The 19,600-nt window shown below is 39.5% G+C and overlaps 1 protein-coding gene across 2 annotated transcripts in view; it reads left to right on the top strand.

The window, feature by feature from the left end:
* LOC126334888 (coatomer subunit delta) overlaps window positions 1-19,600 on the top strand; it is a 110,823-nt gene that overhangs the window by 5,978 nt on the left and 85,245 nt on the right. For both annotated transcript variants that reach the window (XM_049997588.1, XM_049997587.1), the window contains exon 3: window positions 8,207-8,430. In XM_049997588.1, the coding sequence (XP_049853545.1) occupies window positions 8,207-8,430 (224 nt within the window). The remainder of the gene's footprint in view (window positions 1-8,206; window positions 8,431-19,600) is intronic.

The raw sequence follows: 19,600 nt of genomic DNA, 5'->3' as shown, positions 1-19,600 counted from the left end.
CCAAGTGTGTTAGTCTATACTGAAAATCAAAAAAGTTTCACTGATGTAAGTACTTTTTTTTTATTCAATTCCAAGAACTTTTCAAACTATCCCCTTGGGTGCATAAATCAGGTGATTCAACCTTCTGTGTTGCCATTCATGAACAGTATTCCAGGGGGAGATTTCCAACAGGATAACACCCACACTGCTGTTGTAACCTGTGACACAACATGCTCTACAAAGTGTTGACATGTTGCCTTTGCCTGCTCAATCACCAGATCTGTCTCCAAGTGAGCCCATATGGGACATCATTGGATGACAACTCCAGTGTCATCCTCAACCATGTTAACCTTCTCTGTACTGACCAACCAGGTGTAACAGGTATGGAACTCCGTCCCACAGACTGACATCCGGCACCTGTATAACACAATGTATGCATGGTTGCATGCTTGCATTCAACATTCTGGCGGTACACTGGTTATTAATGTACACCATTTCTCATTGATAGTCACTTACAAATGTTATATAGACAAATATTTTCTTGAAATTTCTTTAACTACATTAATTATTTTTTGGTGTTGTGATTTTTTTCCCACCAATGTATAACATGACAATAATCTTTGGTAACACAAGCAGCCCCAATCATTCTGGTGTCAAACAGTATAAGGAAGATGATGATCTCGTGTGTAACATTGTGACACAGGAGATTGCTTGCAAAAAATTTGTGCAACCTACTCTAGAATATTGGTAAAGTGTGTGAATCCTATACCAAAGAGGACAAACAGCGGATATTGGATGTATTTGAAGAAGGGTAACATGAACGGCTACAGTTTTTTTATCCTTTGGAGAACGTCATAAAGGTGCTGACAGTCCTGAAGAAGGATGCCAATTACTCTTTAAAAGCATGTATTTAGAAAGGTTCAAGAACTAGGGTTAAATGAGGAATGTAGAAGTATACTACAACTGTGTTTATATTGCCACACTAGGAACAATAAAGACAATATTAGACTAATCACAGCACACATGGAGACGTTTAAGCTGTCATTCTTCCAACATTGTGGGCCTAAGGTGAATGAAACAGTAAAGAAACCCTAATACATGATAAAATTTGAAGCACTCTCTGTCATGCATTTCAGTGCTTGCAACGTATAGATGTAGATTTTAGATTTTTTTATCACTCAACAACATGTTTTTACTTTTCCTCTCAGAATTGATAAATGTTAAGTAGTATTTCCTGTTTTATGTTTGTCTGGATGCAGTGTTATGTATACCTGGGAATGGAGTTGCGGAGAGGGAGACATTGATAGGCACATGTAATAACTGATGGAATTAGTGGGGAAAGCATTCGAGGAAGTGAGACTGCTAAGTATTAGTTAAGAAGTCATTGAGTACTCCAAATCAGTAATAAAGACGAAATAGGAAAGCATAATAGAGCATTCAGGAAACAAAATTACAGCTACATCTATACTCTGTAGACTACCTTATTGTGTATGGTGGAGGGTACTGCATGTACTACTGTCACTTCCCATCATTCCTGTTCGCCATGGTTGGTGAGTAGAAAGATTTTTGGTAAGCTTTCAAGAAGTGTAAATCTCTGTAATTTTACCTTCATGGTTTTTCTGTAAGATACACACTGCCCAACAGAAAGAAGTGAAGCATCCAGACGGGCAGGAAGAAATAAAATTAAACTTCACAGGATGAAAGAGTATGTGATGTTATTTCAGTAATTACAAAATTAAGTCAGATTTACGTAGAGCTTGGTAGTAAGAGTTCACATACCATTATGCAAGTGTGGACTCATCTGGCAAGAGTGTGATAGTTATTTTATTCTCTCTTGAGGCAAGCTGCCTGACAGCTTGTCCTTCATATTCTGCATTCTGGCAGTGGGATAGAGATGACATACAAGCTGGTTCCACACATGTTGTATCAGGAACAGATCTGCAGATCTTGCTGGCCACAGGAGTATATAAACATCATGCCAACAGTTCATAGAGGCACATAAAATGTGTGGACAATCGTTGTCCTGTTGAAAACGGCACCACATTACTGCTCCATGAGAGGTAACATATGAGGATGCAGGCCATGACATACTGTTATACCATCAGAGTTCCCCCAGTCACTATCAGTTGTGACCTAAAGGCATACCCAATGTCTCTCCACACCATGATGCCAGGAGTAATTCTGCTGTGCTTTTCGTACACATCGGAAGAGTAGAACCTCTCGCCAGCAATGGTGATCAGATGTAGTGTGGAACTACTGTTAATCACTGAATACAGTGATGCCATTCATCAGCAGTCTGTGTTTTCTGGCCACGGCACTAATCTGAATGCAGCCATTTGTGTTATGGTGTTAACAGCAGCAGCCTACACATGAGGTGGTAACTCCTTTACTGGTTGCTGCTAATGTCTGACCAATGGTGAGGGATGATGGAGCATGTAGCAGGGAGTCGAATACTTGTTCTTGGATGCTCCACAAATCTGGACATTGCATCACTCGATCAGCTGGCCAAATGGAGACCTATCAAATGCTGATAATGCTTTCTCACAGAAGCATGCAGCATCACTGTGTCCTTCACAGTGAAAACTCAAGAGCTGATGCAGTTCACATCCCTTGTAAAATAAATGGCCAGGCCTGTTAACAACACCAAACATGAACATCACTGATGCATTCATATATTCTAGTGGTCGAATGAATTCATGTATTCTAGTGGTCGTTCTACCTGTCACAGAGAAGTGCAACTCTAAATACTGCCCAATGATGGGTATTTGTATGATGTTACATTGTTATCTGACCATGTTTTCTGGGAGCTTAACTGTTTTTGTCAGGCAGTGTATATGGGAAGGAGAAAATGTTAGCTGATTTTTTTTAGTAACACACACTTTCAGAATTTTATAAGAATTTTAGTAGTAGGGCCTATAATGCACAGTGAAAAGATCTATCTCGTAGCATCGGCTACTGAAATTTGACGAGCATCTATGTGATGCTGTCCTGTGTACTAAATGAACCTATGATCAGCACTGCTCTTCTTAGGATCCCACCTTGTAAGCATTCTAGACTGAAGAGCAATACTCAAGTATTGTCAGACAACTGTTTTGTAAGGTACCTCTTTCATGGATGGATTTCGCTTCCTAATGGTTCCTTGAGTGAAACTCCAATGACTAGTTAGATATAGTTCTTCCACTTTAAAGTGCTCTAAATATGTACTTTCAGATATTGAATGGATGTGACTCTTTCCATTTATGTTTGACAATTTAGTAATTAAACAAAAATTGGTGTCTCTACCTATTTATGCACTTCATGTTATATTTGTGTATATTGAGATTCATCTGTCAGCCACTGCACCAATTGTCAATCCTCTGTAAGTCTACCTGCATATTTCTAAACTTTTCCAGTGTTGAACTTCTTTGTATGCAATTTTTTAGACACTTTAATCTAATCATAACATAGCTAGTCTGATGTTATGTCCTTCGGTTTTTCCTTGTCAAGAGATAGTGCAAAACTGCGTCGAATGCCTTCCGGAAGGTAAAGAATATTGCATCAACCTTTGCAAGAACATCTATTGCCGATTGGGTCTCATGGCAGAATAGAACAAACTAGGGCTTCCAAGACTGTTGTTTGTGGAATTCATGTTGATTCTTGGAGAGCAGAGATTCAGTTACCACTAAAATCATAAAACATATTACAAAATGTGGCGACAGAGTAACATAAGCAGTGCAGGCAAATACATTGACAGAAGAAAAAAATCGCAACACCAAAAAATAAATTTCGAGAATACATTTCTTTAGGAACATATTTGAGTGATTAACATTGCAAGATCACAGGTTAATGTATGTGCGAGGTAAGCCATTGCAAATGTCAAATGTTGGTTCGTTAAAATTGGTGTAACTGCCAGAATGGTGAATGCAAGCATACAAATGTGCACACACTGTGTTGTACAGGTGCCAGATGTTAGTTAGTGGGGTGGAGCTCGATGCCTGTTGCACCTGATCGATCAACACAGGGATGCTGGTTGTGGATGACACTGAAGTTGTCATCTGATAATGTTTCATATGTGGTCGATTGGAGACATATTTTGTGATCAAGCAGGCCAAGGCAACATGTTGACACCCTGTGGAGCATGTTAGGCTACAACAGCAGTCCTTGGTTTGAGCATTATCCTTTTAGAAAATAACTCATGGAGTGCTGTTTGTGAATGGCAGCACAACAGGTTGAATCGCCAGATTTATGTACAGATTTGCAATCAGGGTGTGTGGGATAACCTCAAGAGTTTTCCTGCTGTCATGCGAAATGACATTCCAGACCATAACTCTAGGTGTAGGTCCAGTGTGTGTATCATGCAGACAGGTTGGTTGCAGGTACACAACTGGCTTGCTCCTAACCAACACAGGACCATCACTGGCACCCGAGGCAGAATCAGCTTTCATCAGACAACACAACATACCTCCACTCTCTCCTCCAGCGAGCTCTCACTTGACATCCCTGTAGTTGCAAATGGCGATGCTTTGGGGTCAGTGGAATACCCGCAGAGGGGCATCTGGCTCAGAGCTACCCTTAAAGTAACAGATCTGGAACAGTTTGTTGTGTCACTGTGGTGTCAACTGCTGCTCAAATTGCTGCTGCTGCTCCTGCAGTACAGTGCACCAGAGCCACTCACTGAACAAGGTGGTCTTCCCTCACAGTAGTCCCACATGGCCGTCAGGAGCCTGGTCGTCTTATGACTGTACATTCTCCTGAGCGCCGCTGCCAGCAGTCGTGTGCAGTGGCTACATTCCTGACAAGTCTTTCTGCTGTATTGTAGAAGGAACATCCAGCTCCTCTTAGCTCTATTACATGGCATCATTCAAACTCAAGTGAGATGTTGGTAATAGTGTATTTGTCACCTTAAAGGCATTTTTGACTAACATCAACTCTCAATGTCCAACATCAAAGGTAACTAATGCTTACAACCATTACAATGTGTATTTCTAGCAAACCCTGATTTTCATCCTCATAATGGCACTACTAGCACAATCATATGCAAATGGTGAAAAATTTTAGTAGCCATCACCTTTCAGAGTTAGAAACACACCTACCACCTGTCATTGATGTTGCACAACTCTTTATTGGTATTGCAATTTTTTTTTGGTCTGTTACTGCCCTAATGTGTGTCTGTTCATCCACTGTTTTGGAAGCTGGAATGGCCTGCACACTTTTCCAGTCATTTGGATGGAACACTGCATTCCTCCAGTGACCCATGATAGACTGTTGATACAAGAGAAGCAGGTGCTCTTGCACATGCCATGAGAATGATATAGTTAACCATAAAGCCCAGTCTTCTCTCTATTGAGTAATTTTAATTGATTTTCTGTCTCGCCGTCACTTATCTCAATAGACAATTAAAAGAAGAAATTGTAATGTAGTTTTTCTCAGGTAAATAATTTTGGAAAATAGAATTAAGTATTTCTGTCTTGTCTGTGTCATCCTCTTTTCCTATGCCAGTGTGATAACTTACTGATGGGATAAATAGATTTGCTCAATTTCCTAACTTAACAGAACAACACAACTTAATAGAAGTTTTTTGTGAGATTGAAAGGAATTTTATTTTAGAATTCATTGAACACTTCATACATTATTGTTCATTATCATGTTCACTTCATTTTCTTTGTCAAAAAGGCTTTGGCTATTTTAAATTGGTGTTGAAGTTATTTTTGCTCTTGGAGCAACATTCTAAATACGGCTGTTTAACCATTGTGCATTTTCCCATCCCTCACAATGTTGCTTAGCAAATACCTCCTCTGAGACATATTGTCTTGAATTTTGCACAGATGTAATCAACATTTTTATTGTCAGAGGTCAATGTTTGATGTTGACTGAAAACTGTTTGTTTCATTTTCTAAGATGAAATATCTTCCCATTTTTCTCAACACTACTACTGACACACACAGTGATGCTACACTGTGCAACGCAGTTGAAGGATCACTTTTTTGAAATCCCATAATTGTTTGCCCGTGTGACACATCAGTGAAATTTGGTTCAACATTCCTGCGTAATGGTACAAAAGTGTGGTGCCCCGTGATGCAACACTTGGGCTTGGCGATGGTTCAAACAGTACAGTGCTGACACATGTGAAAATGACCACAGCTCAGAAGTACATGTGATGTGTATGATGGGTTAATGATGTCACATTGGCACCAAATTTCACCATAATTCTGTACAGTACCATCATAGATTTGTCAAACAATGGGAAGGTTGTCACACCCCTTGTTCCCCACATTCCTTCTTTTGATGCCTTTGCGATGGAGGTCATAACTGAGATTCCCAGTGTTGGATTCACAGAGTTTTCTTATGGGTGACCAAGTAAAAGGTGTCAGACATATTACCGTTCCAAAAAAAAAAACACAGGAGGTGGCATAAAGGGCATCATTGATACCAAACTTTTCCTTGGGGCACCAATTCCAAACATTTTCAATCAAAAACAACAGTATGCACTGCGGTGAACAACAGGATGGCATTCTTGACAATGTTTGCTACTGACACCTGCCCGATGACTCAACCTTTCTCCTAGTACGCCGTCAGGCAGCAACTCCTTTGAATGTGATCATGCCCATTTGGAGTGCAGTGCAGCCACAAGTTTTGCTCTGGTTCACAAGGTGGAACCTCTAGGGACTATTCAAAACCATTCTACAAAATTTGAATCCGGTCTAATGCAGCAAACTGTGCTTACGCTTTTTTAGCCCACTTGTTTCATGCCCTCCTGTTGTCTGATTACAGAGGGATGTAACATTTACACATGCATGAATAAAATGGAAGAGGGACCCTTTGTGCCACCTGGTCAAATATATTGAACTCTTTAAAAATGTGTTTGTACAGAGTTGACCTGTGACAAAGTCATAGGCACTTGCAGATGAGCAACCCATTTAAGACTTCTCTGATTCCAGATGGCCTACTAGCAGATGGAAGAGCAGCTGTGTATCACGCCTGCAGGTGCCTAGGACACTCATCTCTGACTCTTACAGGGTGTCCTTATCATTTTATTCAGTTATGTCAGTGTTGCACCCTTTCATGATCACGCCATCCTGTCGTTGACTTATTTTACAAATCAGTGAATAATTAATTGTCTCTGCGCAAAGGTCAAAGGTTACTCTACATAAAAAAACCATGTACACACCACATGTATTCTGCTATCTTGTAGTTGCTTTCTGTGTGTAGTGCATGCCTGATGTTGTATGGGAGGGTGTCCTACAGTTATCCAACTAAAAGTGTAGATTGACTTATCTGCATCCTAGATCTTTAAAGAATCATCGGTTTTTCTGTTTTATGCTCTCAAATCAGAGGATCACTATCAGTTCCACATCTCCAGTGAAACCCAACCAGCAAACCTTCCAAGTGTACATTGGCCTTCCTTACAACCTGCCTGCCATTTCAGTGGGGCACCATCTACTGCCTGACATTGGAGTGCCCAAGGACTCTGCACTTGTCTCGATCTTTCAAGACGATAGGTCACAGCCCCAACAGACAAGTCATCCCATGCTGGCCCAGATGTTCTCTTGGCAGCACAGAACAATCCTTATTATCTCATGAACTATTCCTTAGCCCTTGTTCTTACCATATGGTATCCAGCTCTTCTGAAATGTGTGATGTATGCAACCTACTGTCACTATTTTCTTTTTCGTTTCCTTTTGCTATTATTCAATTTACTCCTTCTTTCTGCATATCCTCAACATTCTTGTCTCATCTGCAGTTTTAAGACTTGTCTAATGTCAGTGGCAACTGGTGTATCATTGTATTTAGTTTGTGTTGCATACAAGCTATTGCCAGAAAAGAGGGTGTACTGGTGTATATGTCTTTTGCCCATTGTTTTGCTAATGTGGATTGGTAGAGATCTGACTAAACAATGACCCCCCTCCCACACACACACACCATTTGTCTTCAGAATTTAATCCTATCTTATAAGTGCTTATATGCTTTGATAGTTTATTTAAATAAAACACTAAACAACATAAACACTCTTCTTATAATATTTAAAATGGATTTATTTTATTTTATTTATTTTTTAATGAAATGCCTATAAAGGTATAACAGAATAGGTGCACTTCCATTCCTGTAATTATTGGCATGTGATGTATGATACTGTAAGATGTTGTGATATGCAGCTAATACTTGTATATCACTGATGCTCTAATAAAACTATAATTTCCGTAGGTACTTTTTGCGTACTAACACATATTTTGATATTTCCATTTTTCAGCTCTGGTATCCCGGCAGTTTGTGGAAATGACTAAAGCACGTATTGAAGGCCTATTATCAGCATTTCCGAAGTTGATGTCAACGGGCAAGCAACACACCTTTGTTGAAACTGAGTCAGTACGATATGTGTACCAACCCTTGGAAAAGCTCTACATGCTGCTCATTACCACAAAAGCCAGTAACATCCTGGAAGACCTCGAGACACTTCGTCTATTCTCCAGGGTGGTCAGTATTTGTTTTTATCTGTGTCGTTAGGGGAGTTTGAAAATTCAATAGCTACTTTTTATTCTTTTATAAGAAAGCCTGAAGAGAGGTGGCGGTGTATTAATGGAAATCTATACAGGAGCTACCAAGCAAAATGTCGTATATTACTGCCATGAAAGAAATAAACTTGGAGTAAAATATCTGTAAATCACAACCCATCAGTGCCCAGGGTACTCAGCCAGTAATGGTTGGGTACAGACATGTCAACACCTGAGACCCCAAGCTGAGGTTAAGTCAGCAATGCCAGTACTGTAGTTCTGTAAGATCTGGAAATGTTTCAGCAATCACCAATGGGTGTGTATGGAAACAGGGACTTGGCTTAACCATGTGGATCATAAGGACTGGACTAACTGCACACGTTGGACACTGATGGGATGATGATAATGGGCAACCTCTGGTGCACCTGCAACACCACTTTAAGTATCAGGCTTTCCCATACAAGTAAGACTCTGTTTAGGTAGAAGTGTCTTACCATAGCTCCTCATTGGTACAGTTATGGGTCCCGACATCAAAGCAACACTGTTTTAAAGGTCTGGGTGGACTGGCTGAGATCACCATCACCCTCAAAACAAAGGGGATTTGATGAGCTAGTTTTCTGCAAAACAATGTAATTATATCAAAGATAAATTACTGCTAAAATATGTATAATGTAATTGAATAAGTAAAAAAATCTACTCACCAAGAAACAGCAGCAGAGCATACACGTAAAGGTATTGAAATTTGCAAGCTTTCAGAGCCAGTGGCTTCTTCTGGTAGGACGTCTTGAAAGGGAAGGAAGAGGGGGCAAAGGAAAAGGACTGGCAATGTTTAGGAAATGGAGAGTTCGAAAATGTTGCCCAGAACTCATGGTCATGGGAGACTTACCAGACAGGATGAGAAGGAAAGTGTCTTACCAAACAAAAGACACATGCTTATACTGTTGACATTTGCACTGTTTTCCGTACAGTTCAGATAAAAGGCAATTGGGACAAGAAAACAAACTAAATGCAATGAACCTGTAACAATCTGCCGGAGACCATCGGACCCTTATACTGAAATACTGAGAGGAAATCCCTAAACGACCTCTGAAAGTTTGTCACTGGACTTCTGGTTTACCCTGTATGTTGGGGCAGATTACCACTGTGTACCAGAGCATCCCTTTTAGTTGTCATTGTGACCTTTTAATTTGCAAGTATTCTTACTACTACTACTACTACTACTACTACTACCACCACTACTAGTAGTAGTAGTAGTAGTAATAGTAGTAGTAGTAGGCCCCATGAACCATGGACCTTGCCATTGGTGGGAAGGCTTGCATGCCTCAACGATACAGATAGCCGTACCGTAGGTGCAACCACAACGCAGGGGTATCTGTTCAGAGGCCAGACAAATGTGTGGTTGCTGAAGAGGGGCAGTAGCCTTTTCAGTAGTTACAGGGGCAGCAGTCTGGATGGTTGACTGATATGGCCCTGTAACACTAACCAAAACAGCCTTGCTGTTGTGGTACTGTGAACGGCTGAAAGCAACGGGAAACTACAGCCGTAATTTTTCCCGAGGGCATGCAGCTTTACTGTATGATTAAATGATGATGGCGTCCTATTGGGTAAAATATTCCGGAGGTAAAATAGTCCCCCATTCAGATCTCCGGGTGGGGACTACTCAGGAGGATGTCGTTATCAGGAGAAAGAAAACTGCCGTCCTACGGATCGGAGCGTGGAATGTCAGATCCCTTAATCGGGCACGTAGGTTAGAAAATTTAAAAAGGGAAATGGATAGGTTAAAGTTAGATATAGTAGGAATTAGCAAAGTTCGGTGGCAGGAGGAAGAAGACTTCTGGTCAGGTGAATACAGGGTTATAAATACAAAATCAAATAGGGGTAATGCAGGAGTAGGTATAAAAAAAAAAAAAAAGGGCTGTACGTTTAAGCTTCTACAAACAGCATAGTGAACGCATTATTGTGGCCAAGATAGACACGAAACTCACGCCTACTACAGTAGTAAAAGTTTGTATACCAACTAGCTCTGCAGATGACGAAGAAATTGATGAAATGTATGATGAGATAAAAGAAATTATTCAGGCAGCGAAGGGAGACGAAAATTTAATAGTCATGGGTGACTGGAATTCAGGAGTAGGAAAAGGGAGAGAAGGAAACATAGTACGTGAATATGGATTGGGGCTAATAAATGAAAGAGGAAGTTGCTTGGTAGAATTGTGTGCAGAGGATAACTTAATCATAGCTAACACTTGGCTTAAGAATCGTGAAAGAAGGTTGTATACGTGGAAGAACCCGAGATACTAAAAGGTATCGGATTATATAATGGTAAGACAGAGATTTAGGAGCCAGGTTTTGAATTGTAAGACATTTCCAGGGGCAGATGTGGGCTCTGACCACAATCTATTGGTTATGAACTGTAGATTAAAACTGAAGAAACTGCAAAAAGGGGGGAATTTAAGGAGATGGGACATGGATAAACTGAAAGAACCAGAGGTTGTACAGAGTTTCAGGGAGCGCATAAGGGGACAATTGACAGGAATGGGGGAAAGAAATACAGTAGAAGAGGAATGGGTACCTTTGAGGAATGAAATAGTGAAGGCAGTAGAGGATCAAGTAGGTAAAAAGATGAGGACTAATAGAAATCCTTGGGTAACAGAAGAGATATTGAATTGATGATAGGAGAAAATATAAAAATGCAGTAAATGAAGCAGGCAAACAGGAATACAAACGTCTCAAAAATGAGATCGACAGGAAGTGCAAAATGGCTAAGCAGGGATGGCTAGAGGACAAATGTAAGGATGTAGAGGCACATATCACTAGGGCGTAAGATAGATGCTGCCTACAGGAAAATTAAAAGAGACCTTTGGAGAAAAGAGAACCACTTGCATGAATATCAAGAGCGCAGATGGAAACCCAGTTCTAAGCAAAGATGGGAAAGCAGAAAGGTGGAAGGAGTATATAGAGAGTCTATACAGGAGCAATGTTCTTGAGGACAATATTATGAAAATGGAAGAGAATGTAGATGAAGATGAAATGGGGGATATGATACTGCATGAAGAGTTTGACAGAGCACTGAAAGACCTGACTCGAAACAAGGCCCCCGGAGTTGACAACATTCCTTTAGAACTACTGACAGCCTTGGGAGAGCCAGGCCTAACAAAACTCTACCATCTGGTGAGCAAGATGTATGAGACAGGTGAAATTCCCTCAGACTTTAAGAAGAATACAATAATTCCAATCCCAAAAAAGCAGGTGTTGACAGGTGTGAGAATTACTGAACTATCAGTTTAATAAGTCACGGCTGCAAAATGCTAACTTGGATTCTTTACAGACGAATGGAAAAACTGTAGAAGTTGACCTTTGGGAGGATCAGTTTGGATTCCGTAGAAATGTTGGAACACGTGAGGCAATACTTACCCTACGACTTATCTTAGAAGAAAGATTAAGGAAAGGCAAACCTACATTTCTAGCATTTGTAGACTTAGAGACAGCTTTTGACAATGCTGACTAGAATACTCTCTTTCAAATTCTGAAGGTGGCAGGGGTAAAATACAGGGAGCGAAAGGCTATTTACAATTTGTACAGGAACCAGATGGCAGTTATAAGAATCGAGGGACGTGAAAGGGAAGTAGTGGTTGGGAAGGGAGTGAGCTAGGGTTGTAACCTCTCCCCGACACTGTTCAATCTGTATATTGAGCAAAAGTTCGGAGTAGGTATTAAAATAACAATGTTGAGGTTTGTCGATGACATTGTAATTCTGTCAGAGACAGCAAAGGATTTGGAAGAGCACTTGAGCAGAATGGACAGTGTCTTGAAAGTAGGGTATAAGATGAACATCAACAAAAGCAAAATGAGGATAATGGAATGTAGTCGAATTAAATCGGGTGATGCTGAGGGAATTAGATTAGGGAATGAGATACTTCAAGTAGTAAAGGAGTTTTGCTATTTGGGGAGCAAAATAACTGATGATGGTCGAAGTAGAGAAGATTTAAAATATAGACTGTCAATGGCAAGGAAAGTGTTTTTGTTAACGAGTATTGATTTGAGTGTGAGGAAGTGGTTTCTTAAAGTATTTGTATGGAGTGTAGCCGTGTATGGAAGTGAATCATGGACGATAAATAGTTTAGACAAGAAGAGAATAGAAGCTTTTGAAATGTGGTGCTACAGAAGAATGCTGAAGATAAGATGGGTAGATCACATAACTAATGAGGAGGTATTGAATAGAATGGGGGAGAAGAGGAGTTTGTGGCACAACTTGATTAGAAGAAGGGATCGGTTGGTAGGACATGTTCTGAGGCATCAAGGGATCACCAATTTGGTACTGGAGGGCAGCGTGGAGGATAAAAATCGTAGAGGGCGACCAAGAGATGAATACACTAAGCAGATTCAGAAGGATGTAGGTTGCTGTAGGTACTGGGAGATGAAGTAGTTTGCACAGGATAGGGTAGAATGGAGAGCTGCATCAAACCAGTGTCAAGACTGAAGACAGCAACAACAACAACAACAACAACAGTTGTAGTAGTAGAAGACAAATTTTCTCTTCTGAGCATCAAAATAACTGATGATGTTAGAAGTAAAGAGGACACAAAATTTAGCCTGCAAATAGGCAGAATAAAATTCCTGAGTAAGATAAATATGTTAAATTAGAGTATTAGGAAGTCTCTTTTTAAAAGTGTTGGTCTGGAGTGTAGCCCTTAATGAACATAAAATATGAATGATAAAAAGTACCGACAAAAATGAAATAGAAGCATTTTAAATGTGAATGCTGAGTATTAAGTTGGTAGATAAGACATTGAACTATAAGGTATTAAACTAGAGAGAAGAGAAACTCGAGGCACAACTTGACAAAGAGTGAATGAGTGTGAGTATGAGTGTAGAACTGTAAAGTGAGACAAGGTTTGACTGCTGTATGAATGTTCAAATGGATGTAGGTTCCATGAATTATGCAGAAATGAACAGACTACTGCACAGTGCTGCATCAAACCTGTCTTCGGACTGATGACTACGCCACAATGAGAATAAAATGTTTTTTATGAAACATGGTATTACAGATCTGAAGAAAATTAAAACTATATGTTAATGAATTACTCTGTCGGTTCATGGTATAAGTTTCATACTCAAGGGCAAAACTCGGAAATGTGTTTTGCCAATATTTATCTGTCATGAAGAAGTTTTTGCCTTATTAGACCACTGCTAAATTGCAGTGCTAGTTAACTTTTACCTTGTAGCAACAAGTTTGCAATAAATAGTAATGAATAAATGTAGTCTGTGATATTTTTGTCCTTAAACAGTTCACAGGTAAATTTTGTCTATCTCATTAGCTGCTCCTTGTATACATTACCTGACTATTTGGCTTCTGTGTTTGCAGAATTCAATGTTCATTGTAAATAAGACTCCAAAGCCTCCATTTGCGTAATTTAAAGTAACTTCTGCCTTTAAGCAACTGTCATTTAGTCATTTTATTTGTTTAGGTCTCTGAATTTAGATCATATGAGCAGCACAAATGTAGTAGAATTTGAAAAGCAGGAGCACCTTTTAAAATAGCATGTGTATGTAATTTTTCTCCAACCGATCTTTATCACTGCCACTTGCAGAAAGCTTTATCTTCAGCCAACACTGATATTCCTTTGAGTGGAAGATGCGCGCGCACACACACACACACACACACACACACACACACACACACACAAACAAAAAAAACAAAAAAACACCCATGGCATATCCGTAAGGACATACACAACCACCTCATGTACAAATCTGTTTATGGGCAACCTGGAGGAGTACTTCTCAGCCACTTAAAATCCGAAAACACCCCACCTGTTATATTCTGTGATAGTATCTTCAGGATCTGGACCCAAGGCCAAGGCGAGACCTCACTCCATCCACATATTCAGTGCCTCTCAAATCTATTTCAGTTAATCATCTTCAGTGTAATGAGCCACTTTTCTGGACACTGACTTCCCTCTTTGTGACAGTTACACAACTAGCTACACCCACATTAAAACCACTATCTATCAACAGTACTTGCACTTCTATAGCTACCATCTCTTCCTCCCAGTCAGTGACCATCTGTGAAGCTCCACTTTCTCGGTTTGTTTCCCAGTACCACCCAAACAGGAACAGCAAAGCACAACCTCCTCAAGGACAATCCTACTTGTGCCCAGAAATGAAGAACATCCTTACCAAAATCTTGTATCTCAAAAATGTAATATTCTACCTCACAACTTACAAAATTTCTTTTTTACTTTTGTCAGCCCTCCTTCAGATCCCTGTCAAATTGGTTATAGCCATGAGAGAGACCTAGACCACATTCTTGTTACATTCTGTCCCAGTTGTGTCATCAATATATCATATTTCATTAGAACAAGGGCTATGTGTCGAAGCAGATACATCACATATTAACACTGTTGTAAATAATGCATGGTAGTTGTGTAGACATGACCACAAAACTGAGGCCAGTGACCTCTGCCAAGCACTGTGCCATTGCTTGTGAAGTGTAGATGTTTCACCACCCAGTAGCAGAGAATGCTGCTGCATACAAGAGAGTTCGCTTCAGCGACTGATTAATGTCCTGTACCATCCGAATCCCCCCTTCACGGATCAGGATTCTAAATTGCACAGATGTGAACTGCTCTTAGCTAAGTTGCTGATATTGCCGAGTAATTTAATTGTTTTCAGATTCCTGTCTTCAACTAAAGTGTACTTTCCTTACTTGTATACATTGCAGTTTCCACATTGTAATAGATTATACTGGGGCCAATAAAGAAGTACTTTTTTCTCTCCATGAAGGGAAATGTTTGTTCACTTAAAAGACATAAACTCGGTTTTATTGAATACCGCCATAAAAAATAGATAAATATTATATGCCAAGTGCAAAACCTTTAGAAATGTTTCTCTCTTGTGTCTCAGTAGCTCAGCATACCCCATAAAAATTACTATCACTCTTGATGTCTCCTGTGCTGTTTCTGTCAGTTTGCAATTAATTCAAGGGGGAAAAGTGATTTCTTCTAATGCAGCCAGTCTCAGTATCTTTGTCATGCAAAAAGTTGTTAATAAGAGCCAGTTTCTGTGACACTAATAACAGTTCCAGCTGTGCGCTGTCCGCTTACAGTAACCAGAGTATGTTTATCGTGGCAATGACGTCACAGCCACCCAACTGATTTGATTAATTTCGGAACTTTTTTTGCTACAGTTTTTACCCAAAAAATGTTAAAAGTTCTTTAATTCAGCCAGCAAGTTTTAACATGTTAACACAAGTTTTGTCACTAATTCGTTGATGATAATGATGAAAAGGGTGCCTTATTTAAGTAATCTATACCTGGTTAACCTCACATATATGAACTAGTTTATATGTTATCACAGGGTGTATATGACCCGGGAGACCCCGAAAAACCCTGGAAGTTTTTCATCCAGGAGAAAACCGGGAAAAACCTGGGAATTTTTTAGAACTCGGGGAATTTTTCGTTGTCTTGGTTTCAGTTAAATTTTTGTAATTTTGACTGGTAAAAAACAATATTGTAACAAATTATATTAGTGCATCCCGCTACTGCAGAATAATGTCGCAACAATAAAACATGAATGAGGAAGGGAAAAAAAAAAAACATAAATTGCAAAGGAAATGTGCCATATACAACAAAGCACTGTGCTCGTACAAGCGTCTGCCAGCTGCTAAATGTGTCAAAGGCTTTAGAAAGACTGTGCAATGCTTCATAACAAGAAATTGCCTCTGATGAGCGTGACGTCACAACTGTTTACATCAGATTCATTTCAGCAGTTACGAGCGAGCCCTTGCGCATGTGCAGTTGAGTCGCGTATGAGTAGTACCTTCTCCCGCTTCTGGCTTCAGAAATCTGGCTGTTGGCTGTGTAAGCAGTCTCAGCAAGCAGCTAGATGCACCCGGGAAAAATTTTACTGCCAGATTCTTGCATGTGCAGCTGGCCCACCAGATCTGTGAGTGAGGGTGGGGGGGGGGGGGGGGGTTGCAATTAAGCGGGAGGAGGAGGGGGGCGTCAAATTCATATTCTTGAGGAGAAAAAACCTTGTTTCACAAAACGCCTAGCACCTAGCACACGTTGGTCTATCGGTTACTCATATGATTTTGAAACGCACCTCTGTTACTTTTTGAACACCCTCTGTAAATTAATTTCTGAATGAATCATAAGTTGATTTTTGAATGCATGCATAGTGTACGTGATGTCTCTGTCAGGAGAATCCTCGACACATCTAGAAGTAAACTTCCCTGTAGGCAAAATGGAACTGGGCCATACGAGATGAGCGGAGTAAAGCCGAACGAATGAACGCCAATCAATGTCTGAGTATGTGGTTGATTATGTTTGCAAATGATCAGCGTTGTTATAATTACTAGCAATATCCATAGATTTAGACTACCAGAGTGGAAATAAATGACTAACAGGAATGAAAATTACGTATTTATCTTCTTGGTGTACCCATGAAAATGAAACTTTGTCATAAAATTTTTCGCCAGATCACTACACTAGTAAGGGCCAGTTTTACAGGCCCCATCTAGTTCTTTTGTGGAAGTAGTGCGAAAAATGGCTGGTATGAACATAACAATGCCTAACCAGAGAATAATCAGGGATATCTAAACTGGTGATTCTGGCAGGGTTAGTGAAGTTAAACGGCGAATAAGTTTTGACAAAGGCAGGAATAGTTCCAGAATTAGTCATGACAAGATTGTTTCTTAGAACGAGGAAGGAGAAGAAACGGTGACATCACACAAATTATGGAAGAATATGACGATTCCAAATTTATATAGAAATCTTGTACTACTACTGCTACTACTACTACTCGTTTTCATGCTCGGGAAACTGGAGCCTGTGATTGAAATGTGAAACTATTTTCTAACATACAGCTGTTTGCTTGTAGTAGGCGTAATAGGTATTTTATGTTGGTCTTCGTGAATTATATTCTGTCGTGTTATAAAAATGACCATTTGTGCCAAAACAATCTCGTTTATTTGGTGTGTATTAAAATTGCTGCAATGTTAGAAAGGCCCATTTTGTTTTATCTAGCAGACAGTGACACGCTGACGAACTTTGATGAGGTATTTTTTTTTTTTTCAGAGAAAGGAAAGCACGCTATGTAAAACTGGGGCTGGCCAGTACTTACCTCAGCTCAGTACAGCAGATAGATACACAAAAAACAGAAAGTTTACTGTCTTGCTTGTCTCTTGTCTCTACTGGTTTTATGTATCCTATATGTTATGTCGCCCAAAGCAGAAAGTTATTAGCTAACAGGCAATAAAGAGTGCAAATTTTCTGAAGAGTTCTTGTTCTCCCGATTACAAATAACCCCATCCAGTATTAATAGTGGTTTTTTTTTTTTTTTTTTTTAAAGGTGGCAGGATGTCAAACCACAAACCAGGTGACTGGGAGCAGTAGAGGCAGCACAGGACATTTTAATTTCCATTGTCCTGAATATAGAAGATATACGCTACAAAATGAAAATATTTTTGAAAATTTGATTTTTTTTTTTTAAATTTTTGACTACGTATCGCATATGCTCGATTGGGGGGGGGGGGGGGGTTGCCACCACTACCTAGGATTGCCATAGTTTGGAAATATCGTAGATCCAGGACTGAAGCGCAGAGCATCTGAGTTATAGTGGGGAAGTTTGTAGTCTCCACATGACCCCTGTTTACATTTAATAGATTTTGCTGTTTCCTCTTCATTTACTGCTTTCACGTGAAATGAAAACAAGATGGATATCTGTAGCTGGGAGCTATCAAGTGAATTAAAATACATAATTATGGAAGGCTACTATATGTTATTAGTTTCAGATTTTATTTTATTTCCACTTTTCTGTCAGTCATGCATTTATCGCCTTGTAGAACAATGAAGTTATTTTCATCGGTTTGCTAAAGAAATTTTTTCTTTTTTTAGTGTTTTACTTTGAGGCAGTCAATGTATTTGAAACGAAGTGCTTAGTTCCACACTATTGGCTAATTTCAACTGCTTGCTGCGTTTCAAATGCATGTTTTTATCTTCTACTGGTACTCCAAGAAAATTTGCATCCCAATACCCACACTGAAAAGATTAATATCAGGTCGAGGCCCACTTCATTGGGAATCTGGACATAAGAATGTGCTCTTTAAGTATGCACTTTAAATGTGCCATTTTAGTATAGTTCACGAAATTCCGATGCTCTTGGAGTATTCTCTGGTGTCTTTTTTTCTTTTATGACATAATGTAAAATCTTTTAATGTTTTACACTTACGAACATATGGCTTCCTGCATCATAGTGGCTGCCAAAGCGTGGTGACGCCTGTTATCTGGCGCTCTCTGATAACTACTGTAACGAACCTATTTCTAACAGGACACGGGAAACTATTTTGAATGGTGATTTGAAAAGCGTTACTTTCAAAGAAAATTTCCTTTTACGCAAGTTGAATTATGTGCTAGAATGTATGATGAATTTCTTAAATCACAGAGCAGTTGATGACGAGCCTTTTAGAAGTATTTCGAGCTCAGAAGATTAGACATTCATGACGTTATTATGAGCAAATTGATGTAGTGCTATGGGAAGCTTTCTCTCATGTGCAGTAGCTAATTTATTTGAGGAAAAATCTGAGGACAAGTCACTGGACTCTGCTAAATATTTTACTGGCACATTTGTGTGATATTTATTAAAGTGTAACATGTGTAAGAAAAGATCAACATTATATGTGAAGGCTTAGCTTCTCTTGCAGCTGATAAACCTTAGAGACCAGTATTATACTAGAAAGCTTTGCTTTTATTGTAGTAACGCTATGTATATTAATTTAAAACATTAACTTTTCCTGTTTGTGTGTCCGTGCTACTTAGCAGTGATGTTGCTATTAGCTGACTACATCACATGTCCTATGCATCGGCTGGCAGGATCATGTGATATGAGCTATGACTGGCTTACAAAAGCGCATCGCAATCTCGATTTCAGTGGTTCGGAAAGTAACATGTGGTGTTTGGTGGAATTCGAATTTATACTTTCGCAGTACGAAAATATGCAAAGTACATGTTGCTGCGTATCAAAAATCTTTCCAACGGGGGTTTTCTGCCCTGAGTTTCATTTTCTAAAGTGCTGGGAAATTCTACGCCCACGTATAAAAACATAACCATTCAAAAGATTGATAAGTTTTACTGTTTCGAGGGAAAATATAC

The sequence above is a fragment of the Schistocerca gregaria genome, chromosome 2 (assembly GCF_023897955.1).
Source record: "Schistocerca gregaria isolate iqSchGreg1 chromosome 2, iqSchGreg1.2, whole genome shotgun sequence".
Lineage (NCBI taxonomy): Eukaryota > Metazoa > Arthropoda > Insecta > Orthoptera > Acrididae > Schistocerca > Schistocerca gregaria.
Note: the sequence above shows the minus strand (reverse complement) of the source record. Positions and strands in the feature narration are given on the sequence as shown.